At 38.2% G+C, this 12,545-nt stretch overlaps 1 protein-coding gene across 1 annotated transcript in view; it reads left to right on the forward strand.

Annotated features, from left to right (window-relative positions):
- Positions 1-2,085: 2,085 nt before the first annotated feature.
- Positions 2,086-12,545, forward strand: part of LOC107720131 (heparan-sulfate 6-O-sulfotransferase 3) — a 67,140-nt gene continuing 56,680 nt past the window's right edge. The window contains exon 1 of the mRNA XM_016527761.1: positions 2,086-2,694. Within this exon, the coding sequence (XP_016383247.1) occupies positions 2,150-2,694 (545 nt within the window). The 5' untranslated portion in view covers positions 2,086-2,149. The remainder of the gene's footprint in view (positions 2,695-12,545) is intronic.

The raw sequence follows: 12,545 nt of genomic DNA on the forward strand, positions 1-12,545 counted from the left end.
TAACAGCTTGTGGGATGCATGGCATCATATTATCAAATGCAAGTAAACTTTTGAAACATTTAAATTAGCATTATTTTTGGCATAATAAATAATGCTATATTTAATAATCACGCTTTTACATGATTGTAAAGCGTTTTGGGTGTACAACAATACACAATAAAGCGCTATATAAATGCATCATTCATTCATTAATAATGCTGTAAAATAATTAAATAAAATATAAAATAATGCTAATTTAAATGTTTCAAAAGTTTACTTGCATTTGATAAGAAGCTGCGTGGGCGAAAATTGCATGTAAATAATTTTAAGGCTATTTTGGCTATGCTCATGGCTGGTCTGGTTACTGGTATAGGGCTATAGCCAAGCCGTTAAAATTAGACCACAGATTGGCTCGATTTCGCCAGGTGGGCTAAAAGCAGACTACTCGTAGCCCGTCCAATTTAGAGCTAAATCGTGGCTACATATAGACCGTGTCTTGAAATTACACTTATATCTTAGTTGATATCCCATCATGTTCGCTGTGTCAATAATATCTACAATCTCATGCGCTGCCTGGCAAAAAACTACAGTGAATCAGGTTTGACTATAAGTGGGCTACAGATAGCCGCTCGGACTACGAGCTAAATCGTGGCTACGCTCAGGCTACGTATTGAAAAGGTCAAAGAAATTAAACCAAACACCCTGTAAACGCTGTTGACTTTGCTTACATGATGGAATATCATACATCTCACAAGTTATTTTGCCAAAAAACGACATGAAACCAAATTCAAGGTTATTTGGGCTAGAAGTGGGTTACACATAGCCGGACTATATCGGGTCTATACTTAACCGAGACATTGAAATGACGGCTATTGCTTGCTGGGTATGGACACGGTCCGTGTCAGTAGTTAAAATGGCTTATTTCTCTGGATTTAAACATTCTTCGAAACATTTGGGATAATGTAAGTACTCAAGTCATATTGTGCCTTTAATAGAACCATGCAGCTCGTACTCTGGTCGCACTCAAAGGGGGCGCTGCATAGGAGAAGAGTGAATATGGACCGTAGGTCAAACTGTATGATAGAGACATAGCTGGCAAAAGCTGAAGTAGGCTAAATGGATAAACCCACATGTAATATACAAACCGCCTATTGCATCAATCATTTACAAAATTATTTGAAATATTACATTAGTCTGCAAAGATGTAGGACTAAAATCTAATTTGACAGTTACAGACTTGAGACATGAACATGCAGAGAAGTTTATTGCCTGGTACTAATAAACACAAAGAATTCCGCAAATTAAATGCGACAATATGTAAATATGGGCTATATGCTATATGTAGGCTAGTTTATCCTGAGGTCGAACATAAAATGAGCAGCATAAAATCGTTTGTGGGGAAAAATAAATAATTAATTAAATAAATAAATAAATAAATAAATAAATCCATTTTGGCTCATTTAAATTTCCAGAATTTAAAATTAGCCAAAAGTATCTCTTTGATTCTACAGGCTTCTCGGCCAATTAGGATTAGCTCCAAATCATGTTATTATTAGGATTATCCACAAAGTGATATGGCACAAAGATTGCACAGTGCAAAGAACTGTGAAGAAAATAATAGCAGAGAGTGAATTCTCTCAGAAGTGGCGACACTTTATTGCGCAATCTAGCAGAGCACTGGACTGGGACCAGGTGCAGATGGAATTGTTTGCGTGCTACGAAAGAGCTCGTGCTATACCGGTGCGACAGCGCTCGCGTCTCATTTGACATCATTCGCATCATCCCGCTGATGCGTGTCGCGGGATGGATGGAGAACACAGTCTCCGCAAAATAAAACCGACCAACGAGGCACTTCAAACCCTTTCATCTGCTACACATGCAGCAGACGTTAGTATTTTGAAGACTTACTCTTTATATTACCACGGTGTTCGGTTCTTGAACAGCATTTGGTTATATGCATGTATTTTGTTTGGTATCTTGCACTTTTTTTTTTTTTTTACAACTTTGTGAGAGAGCGAGTTTGATGCGAAGACTTGGATGTCACACTTTTTACCATATCAACATGTGGCATGGGTTTTTTGGGCTGGATCCCACACGAACGTCCTGGAAGAAGACTTGGAGAGGAGATCATGATTCACACTAACTGCATGAAGAATTTCCTTGTGTTAAAATGAATGATAAACCCAATAAATTGATTTTCATCCCAATTTTAGCCATTCTTTTTGTTATGATTGGGTACCAGTATATTTGTCCGGCAGGCGGTCAGGCTTGCCATTTCAGGACAGGAGACAAACTCGTTAGGATCGGTCCTCCAGCCACTCCTGACTCGATCACCGATGACTTGTACCGGGAGCAGGACCCGGAGGAAGACAGCCCATCTAAATGTGCGTCTAAATTCAACTTCACAGAGCGCGATCTGACACGCGATGTCGATTTCAACATGAAGGGAGATGATGTGATTGTGTTTCTGCACATTCAGAAGACAGGCGGGACCACCTTTGGCAGGCACCTGGTCAGGAATATTCGCTTGGAGCAGCCGTGCGACTGCAAAGCGGGACAGAAGAAATGCACGTGCCACCGGCCGGGAAAGCAGGAGTCCTGGCTCTTCTCTAGGTTCTCCACGGGTTGGAGTTGCGGTTTGCACGCAGACTGGACTGAACTGACCAACTGCGTGCCTGTGATTATGGACAAAAAGCAGTCTCCAAAGCGCAAGAGGTAACGCGCCTCCCTCTCTCTCATAAACTAATTCGGAGAATTCATTTGCCGCTCTGTTGCTTCTAATGAAGGTAATGATGAAGTGTAAAATGTAGTCTGAGGGTGTTTTCACACACGAGTCCACTCAGACCCCTTTAAGCAGAGCAAAATTGCCTTCACACTCTTAGAAAAGTGGGCTCAGATCTCATTAATAATAAGAATGCTAATCATCATCATCATCATCATTATTAGGCTACTATTTAAAAATATTGAATATAAAAAAAATCATACACAATTTTTACTCAGAAATTGCTAGCAAATTTCAAAATGAAACGGCATTGGTTCATTATATTAAACGTGACATTTTGACTGGAATAGACAAATAGTTTTTTCATATTTTTGTAAAAGGTACTCCAATAATCTTCATTTACAACTTAGAATTTTTTTTTACAGTGTAGGCTACTATAGTAATATATTAAATCATAATTCTTCACTTTTACCGCCCTTGAGCAATGTAGTGAGGATAGAGTGCACTAACACCTCTTTAAGTATAGTCCTAAAAAGTGAAACCAGTTCTGTTTACACTCACAATGTCCCTGTACTTAAAAAGTAGAATCAGGCATTAATTTTTTTGTCCATGTTGTAAAGAGGTCTTATTTTACTTCTAAGATTATAAGTATTATTAGTGACTATTAGTGTGAAATAATAAAGTTTTGTGTTCATGATGCACTCAGACCTCCTTCAGAGATCTCAGTCCAGTTCGATTTAATGGGGTCTGAGTTCATTTGGAGCATTCACATACAAGCTAAGCCAAAATTCGTGCCAACCACTTTTGCACCCCTGAAACGAAGTACTTAAAGTTGAACTTAAAGGTAATATATTTCCTCTGCCACATTGTACTGATATGTTGCTAATTCTGGACCAGTTGAATGAGAAATGATTTTAACCACAGAAGCCAATTAATCACTCCATCCTGTGATGTGGAATGCAGTGTCTCCAAAAGAGATCTGTGCATTATGAATTCTTTGTTGCCATTACTAAATCCAAGTTCCTTTTAGTTTTCTAGACTCTGAGTCATCTATTATGCCATTACTCCTATCTGTAATGCCTTTTTCTCTGTTTAGAAGGTATTTTAGTCCATAATTAGTCTTCTCTACCTGTAAAGATGAATCTACTTCACATACGATTTTAAATAGTTATATTTACCCTGTCAGAAAAGACAGTATAATTGGGGGTTTTCATTGCTTATGGCCTCTCTGTGTCATTCAGTGATATTATTAATGTGACAGTGATATTATTAACTTATCACACTACATGGTTTATGGCAAACACATGAAAATGCACAACAAAGAGATAACCTGTCAAAATGACTAAATGTCATGCCTAAATGCTATTTTCTACAGTATCTGTGACCACAGCTCTCTTTCTCAGATTCTATATTCCCGTTTAAATGACTGAGAGCCTGCGTTGTAATGAACTTTAAATGAGGTATCATAAAGCCTAGCCGAGCCATCAAGCATTCCCATCTATAAATCTGACAGTGGCAGTCTGGACAAGCAAGCCATTAAAAAGTTATTTTAGTTGTTTACTAAGTATAATGATGGCTTAATATGGCGAAAATATGCAGACTTTCACTTTTATAAGTGCCTGCGAATAAAAGACATGTGTTTTTAGTGCCTGCGAACAGCGAATGCTGTTCTCATAAATATCATATAAAATAGCTTTGTCGCCATCCTCGGCTACTTGCTGATCTAATGTTAGTCCATGAATTATGTTTGACACAACTGGATGTGTCCGGATCGGTTCTGTTCTGTTATCATGAAAAACTCAGTTTTGGTGATCACTCATTTTAACAGTTGCAAGCAAAGGGATCAAGTTTATTAATTGCTCGGCCTGCATATTTTTTTACATCGTTCAATGTATTGTAATGAAAGAAGATATTAATACTGAATAATACTGAATGTGAGGAAGTGCTTGCTGCCTTTAAGGAAGTTTCAGAGAGGACACATTTATTTAAGAGACATTCACACTCGTACCCCAAAACTGCAAGACCAGAGTTATATGATTCATCTCTGCAGAATCAGCTGGCTCATTCTGGAAGTCCGCAGTCTGTATGCGACAGAGAACCGAAGACCAAATGAAACATAAATCCATCTCTCGCTCTCTCTGTGCTTTCAAAATGCTGCCTCGCATTGCTTCTCTAAAGATACACCAGGAGACACAAATAAATCTCTTCTGACAACAGGCGCTTTTGCTCTCTGAACTGCATGTGGTGACTGTATGAAAATTTCATTCTGATACTCAGCTCTGTTTATTTCTGTTAAGATGGATCACTCTGTGCATGGAGGAGGCTTTCCACGGACATACGATTCTTATTTTTTCTTGTGTTTAAAGGCCACTTGAAATTTACAGCACTCACAGTATTCCATAATCTAATAATACAGATTAGTGCAGTAGCGCATAAGGACTGTGAGATGTTTTTTTTTTATTGTGAGCAATGAGCATGCAGAAGTAGTTCTCGCCGATGGTGGGCTGGTAATGTGGCAGGGAGGTTTCTCAGGAATGGTTTGGCCTTTTTAGCCTGGCACAGAACAGTGCGGGCACATCGCAGGACCTGGAAAGGTCAGCCATGTCACAGCAGATCAACAGACACTGTTAGAGTCGATGGGAAGGGAGAGTTGAAGTGATCTCTTCAGGGAGAGAGGCTTCTCTTCTTGTGTCTCTCATTCTGAGTTGTTTGTCTTCTTCTACGGGTCAGGCATTTCTCTTGCAGGTCAAACCTGTCAAAACAAATCAACAGTTAGAGAATCTTGCTAAGCAAGTTTAAAACAAAATTGACCACTTTTTTTTTAATGCACATTACTGGTCTTATTGTACACGATGCATTGGTGCAAGTTATTCTAAATAATATGTAATGTCTACTTTTCAAGAGTCAACCAAATCCCATGAATAAAATCAAGTCAAGTCACATTTATTGTCAAGTCAAAATTGTTTCAAAGCAGCTTCACAGTAATTAAACAGGAAAATAACAGAATCTGTTATGGAAACTCAAATAGGGAGACAATTCAAAACGTGAAGGCAGAGCTGTTGTTTTTAGTTTAGTTTAGCCAGTTTAGCTTATCAGTAGCCATAAGCACAACGACCTTGTTAACGTCTGCGTTATGGTCCTCGCTGGTCGTGGCATGACGTGTTCATAGCTGGTCACAGGGATCTGTACCAATTTTTTCCACATTAAATGTTCTATTTCACTCAGAAATACGACCTATTGCGCAAGTAAAATGGGTTGTGAAAGGTATTTCAGTTGTTTTTAATTAAAGATGCTAATCTTATGATAACTGACCAACCATATAACAGCACAATTAAGATGAATTTCAGACCCGACAGGGTTTTATTTGGATGCAGTCCTCATGTATTGTATACCCATAGGCATCACATCAATTTAAATTATGTTGTTCAGATGATAAAACCCCTTGATTTGGAAAAACCCCTGACTCGTTCTTTTCACCTTCCTTTCACGTTCTTTCATAGCTCTGCCTCTCTTCAGGACCTCTCTCTGCCTCTTTTTATTTTAGCACTAATTAAATTTGCCAAGTCCCCTGGCATTATAACCAAATGGAGTTTCTGGGCAGTCACGAATGTGCAATCTGCTGAAATGAGATGCAATTAACTAAGCCAACTGCACACGAGTTCTGAGATTAAAGGCACAGCAAACGATCCGCACATATTTACAGAAACAGTCTCTTAGTTTGCAGTTAAAAACAAAAAACACCAAGACAGCTAGTCCATAATTAGGAACACAAAAGCATTGAAATGGTGTTCTGTTTTTCTGCCCACCACTAATTTCATGGTGTTGTTGCTTACTGGAAAGGTCAAAAGGCATTTTACAAAGTTTCAGTGCACATTATGGAGAGAGAGAGGGTGCATTTTGGCATTTTGCGATTCCTTACGTATGATCCTAGATATGACCCTCACTGTATTGCTATTTTTTGTCAGTTTTATTGGTCACCAGGCAAAACCATAATTCCAATTGATTTGAAAAGTAATAGCATATCATTCGTGTCTGTAGCAGAATTTTGCACAATCTAGAATTAGCTTCCTTTCAATTCATGAATGCGAGTTTGAATTGAATTGGCCTTCCATTTCGGGAAATGAAGTCTTCATTGAATTAATTAAATATGATGAAACTTTTTTTTAATTTTTACTAAATTTGTCCACTGCATATGGAGAAACAAAGTCACATTATCTATTAACACATCAACTCATCAATATTAAAACAGTCTATTTGCATGTGTGCCCCGAATGTGTGTTAAGTTTTCATGGCTTCTGTGGTTAGGGTTTTCACACTAATGTAATGAGACCTAGAAAAATCTCCCATTGTTCTTACGGAAGGCCAAACATTCAGTGCTCCGAACAGCCAAGGTCCTCCGTTCCCCCTCAACAATTAGAGTTCAAATAGATTCACAAGCTCCTCATTTCCCAGACAATCACAGTAATGAGTAACCTGCAGCTGCACTAATGGGCCATTATTACTCACACGGAGAAAGTGATGACATCCTCTTGGCACAATAACACTCCTTGCATGATATTTTATTTATTATAGTCAATTACTGTCAGTGTCTGCATGGGCACAGATCATTACTGAGACGCCATCACCCATCTTTCGCAAAGAGGTAAAGCGCTTTTTCTTGTCACCTTTTAAATTCTTCTTCCTGTTCATCCTTGTATGTTCCACACATCACTGCGCTTGTTAGATGGCTGCTGTTGTCATGTTCAGATCCTTTCAGCTAGATCTGTCAGCCCTAGCAGGTTCTTTGTGAGCATGCATGAGGCTGCGGGAACTAAATTTGTTGGACTTATAGTCTGGAGGGAGGGACCTGCTCGAGCCCTGTGCATCCTCATTGGTATGGGATGATTATTAGGTGCGGGGCTGAGCATGCCCTTGTGGGTTAGACGCGGCGGGGTCTGGATATTGCTTTCACGTGTCATTAATCCAGGTCACCATATTCTCTGGAGCAAAAGCTGTAATCTAGTTGCTGTGATAATTATGTGCTAACAGGAAAGGGAAAGTTGGTGCTTCTTTTGAGTCGACTGCTTCTGTTTGAGTCAGGGGTGAGGCCAGAAATGTTTAAGTGCCTACATAAAACAGGGTGAAAACTGCATGTCAAATTGCCAACTGAAAATACAGCACAAATGACCAATACACAATACTTCTAAAGCATTGATTAACATTAATTTTAATTTCAACATTTACTAATACATTATTAAAATTGAAAGTTGTATCTGTTAACATTCGTACCTGAGCTAACACAAATAACAAAGAACAGTTATATTTGTATTATATATAATGCATTATAATGTATTAACTAATGTTAAGTAAAGGAAGTTTATTGTAAAGCATTACCTCAGTCTGAGACAATGGGGCTTCACAGATGATCTTATAAAGTGTCTCTTGTCAGTTCACGTTTAAAGGAGAGTAAACATCGAGGACTGCAGAAATGTGCGCAGCTGCAAATATGCAGTTTGTTGTGGAGAACAGTATCTAGCCCAACGTTTATGTGTTTCTTTCCACAAAGGGCGCATCTGTTTAGTGGATCAAACACTGTATACCTATTCTAATATGATGTTTCAAACATGCTTGGCTCAGAAGTTTCCAAACTATAAATCCATCACCCACAGGTGGTCTGGATTCTTAGTTTCAATTGGGATATCCAATATATACTTTTTAAAGAAATGACTGATTGATATTAATTTCACTATTTTCAAATTCTGAACTAACGAATCATCCTTTTGACAAGCGTATGGTATGCAACTATAATATTTTAATATTTTTTAAAACGAAATATATAAAGTTATAGTGAAATAAGACACTTATTATTATTATCTTTAATAAATTACATCCATTTGGAAAATTAGCAACTTTTCATTGGGTGGGCCACAGTTGAAAGTGGGTGGAGCCATGCCCACCTGGGCCCACCCGTAGCCTCGCCACTGGTCTGAGCTAGAGTCTGAGCGATATGATTAAAAAAAGGCAAAAAAAAAAAAAAAACCTTTAAAAAACATTGTGGTGTTCGAAACTGCATTTAATTACAGTGCTTTTCTTATATTTGGTAAAAAACAGCAATAACAAAGAACTTAATATAGAGTACACATTTTGGACACAAGTTTGTTCTGCCAGGGAAAAATAACCAAACAAAACCAAAGCGCAAACCAAATCTCCAGGCAGCACTCAGTAATGTTTCATTCCTAAAAAATTTTTATTTTGAACAAATTGGTTAAATAAATGATTCAGTGACTTGCTCATTAAGAGACACTTGTTTCTTTACTGAATGAATCTGGCTGCGGCCGAAATCGCGTTCTCTCGGAGTAGGTACTTCTTTTGAAAAAATAATTTTTTTTACAGAAATAAATGATGTTCTAGGCCTATATAATAGTATGAATGTATGTAGTATGAATGTAATCTGGAAACATTACATTCGACATGTTGTCACTTTCATGTGACATACCAACATCATTTGCATTGTTTCACTGCCATTCACAAATCCTCTCTGAAAGTAATCCGCTACTACTCTTTTCACAAACAGTTTTTTACCTACTATGCAATAGGGAAGTATGCAATTGTGGATGCAGCCACAGTGTTTTTGTCTGACAGTGTCAGATGCTTTGGTTATACGAATGATACAATGACTCATTCATAAAAAGTAATTTGTTTCTTTCCTAAATTAATCTGTTTTTAAGAGATTAACAGTTGAATGAAACATTTCATGACTCACACATTAAGACAGTCATTTGTTGTCCCCTACAGGCTAATAACGTGACCTGCAGAAAGTCACTCAAAAATCCTCACCACTTATGCACAGACTTATCCCTTAACCAAAAATTGTAGTATACAGCCAGAGGTAAGTATCTGGGATACAGTTTTTCACAGTGTGATGGATCCATCTCCAAAATTTTAATGTGAGAATGGTTGATTTTAGATTAAGATACTTACGATTGCATACAGTGTACTACATTTGTATTGTTTACTTATCTTATGCAGTATCCTGCAAGTCATACATGTAATTTCATACCTCAGTTAATTGAAACAAATGGGTTAATTTGTTACTTTCACTTCTTTGTGTGCTTTCTGTTATCCAAAGATCATACTAGCCTCATTTATTCCCCTAAATTGATTAACAAACTAACGTTTTCCTAGCTCTCAAGTCAGATCTGACAACAGTCCTCAGGAAAGGAAGTGTAGCTGCATCTCCTCATACTGATGAAAATCTGTATAAATCTTGAGAGTTTGAGGTGTGCACTGTGAAAGCTACTCAGTGAAATGAGACTGGTCTCGCCAGAGCAGACGCTCAGCACTTTTGACACTGCTGTCAAAAGATGCTGCTATAGCATGACTCTCAAATAGTCTAAACCAGTTCTCTTATTGGATGCAGTCGTAGATTTGGCCTAGACTTATAGATGATGTCTATAGAGAATATAGAGAAATAAGGAAATATTAAATAGAGTTTATTGGATGTAAAGAGTTGTTGTAAAATGAGTACACTTTAATTATGTGACATTGCCCTTACAAAAATTAACCATGGTTTTACCACATATAAAGAATTACACCCAAAGTGTGCACATCCAACAGGCCAAAAGCTCAATACAGGTGCTCAACCACAAACATTTACATAAAGGAAGATCAAAGTTGGCACAACACAGCTCCAAAAGTAGAAAAATATTTATTGAGAACATAAATAAATGTTTTTCTACTTTTGGAGCTGTGGTGCTTCCTTTATTTTACCACAAATAAAACCAAAAAAACATGGTTACTATAGCTATACAATGGTAACCACAAATTAACCATGGTTTTGCTACACTAACTATAGTTTAACCATGGTATTTGTAGCAAAACTGGGGTTATACAAATGGTAATCAATATTCCAGAAAACCATGGTCACAACACTTTTACTACAATAAAATCATGGTTAATTTTTACTTGCAGTTGTTTACAGTACAAGTGCACGCAGGTGTTGAACAAAACTTATTCATCGCTGGCGAGGACGAACATTAGGATTTTGTTGTAATGGATTGAAGGTAAATATCCACTTCATCCAGTGCCCAGTTCTCTGGGTTATATGCCTTGTCCAAATACCCGCACTTGCGGTCTTGGCCACTTGAGAGCGCGTGCGTTCGACAGGAAGTAAGTGCGCAAGACTGTCCCAGGTCTTAAAGGTCCCATATTTTACACCTTTCTGGAGTTTTATTTTAGGTTTTGATGTCCTTAAGAATATATATTTGCGGTATAAGTACCAAAAACCATCTCAATATATTTTTACAGCTCATTTCTCAGGAGCTCTGCTGAGAACAGGTCGATTTTGGCCTGTCTAATTAATATTCATGAGCCTCTCTTCTGACTGGCCTGTTGTTTTCTGAGTGACGCACGGCCAGGCCAACCACAGCTAACTAGGGTCAGCCGACGTCACAGCGCTAGCTGGAAGCAGCCCATTCAAACCAGCGCAGATGCGGCTACACGAGGAGCTTAAAATATCATCTTGTTGTGATGTTGGGTGCCAGAATCGACAATGGTTTTTACAGCGTCAAATTCGAAATTTGATCGCATATCTGCTGCCACTGCCAGACAAAAAAACCGACGACAGCTGTGGTTAAACACGATAAAACGAGCAGACTGGACAGAAACGATCGTCAAAAATGCTCGCGTTTGCAGCGCACACTTCTTATCAGAAAAGGTTCAATAAAGTATTGTCTTTTGTTGTTATCTACAGATTTCTTGCCATATGCATCTCACGACTATGTTGTGTATGAAATAATGTCTGTGTGCATGTGTATAAAACAACAAACTGACAATTTATATATAATCATTTGTAATTGTATATACATTGTTGTGATTAACTGTGGCTGGAACAATAATGTAGCTGTAAAAATAGTTGCCTGCTGAAATTGAAATATATATACATCTTCATCATGACTAGATAGACACGGTGAGTTTGTCTTTACTATACACGTTAGATGTGATCCACCTCATAGTAACAATCCTGTCAGATCGTCCATCCTTTGAGTGAGAGTGTAACGTTACAGGTCGGCCGATCTGGTTTCGTGGTTAAAGTTAACATTTTCGACATGTTTCCGTGTTGTTGTTGCTCAGCAATGGCATGGACGCGATGTTGTCTGGGGGTTTGGCAAAAGGACAGTGGGACGGTGGGCGGTGCTCGGGGTGGTGACTGAAGGCAGTGACTGTGTAGTTCTGACGTCAACTTTTTACGGAAGTCACAACGGTTCGTGAAAAATAGCTAGAACTTTAAGCAGGCTCAGATTCGGCTACATAAGGAGCTTAAAATATCATCTTGTTGTGATGTTGGGTGCCAGAATCTATATAATACAGCCTCAAATTAGAAATTTGATCGCATATCTGCTGCCACTGCCAGACAAAAAACCGATGACAGCTGTGGTTAAACGCGATAAAAAGAGCAGACTGGAATCTGCTCGTTTGAAAATGCTCGCGTTTCCAGCGCACACTAATTATCAGAAAAGGTTCAATAAAGTATTGTCTTTTGTTGTTATGGGCGCGTCTACAGATTTCTTGCCATATGTCTATGTTTCTTGCATCTCACGATTATGTCGTGTATGAAATAATGTCTGTGTGCATGTGTGTAAAACAACAAACTGACCATTTATATATAATCATTTGTAATTGCATATACAGTACATTGTTGTGATTATTGTTCCAGCCACAATTAATGTAGCTGTAAAAATAGTTGCCTGCTGAAATTGAAATGTATAAACATCTTCATCATGACTAGATAGACACAGTGAGTTTGTCTTTACTCTACACACGTTAGATGTGATCCACCTCATAGTAACAATCCTGTCAGATCGTC

Source organism: Sinocyclocheilus rhinocerous, unplaced genomic scaffold, assembly GCF_001515625.1.
Source record: "Sinocyclocheilus rhinocerous isolate Xijiao unplaced genomic scaffold, SAMN03320098_v1.1 scaffold631, whole genome shotgun sequence".
Lineage (NCBI taxonomy): Eukaryota > Metazoa > Chordata > Actinopteri > Cypriniformes > Cyprinidae > Sinocyclocheilus > Sinocyclocheilus rhinocerous.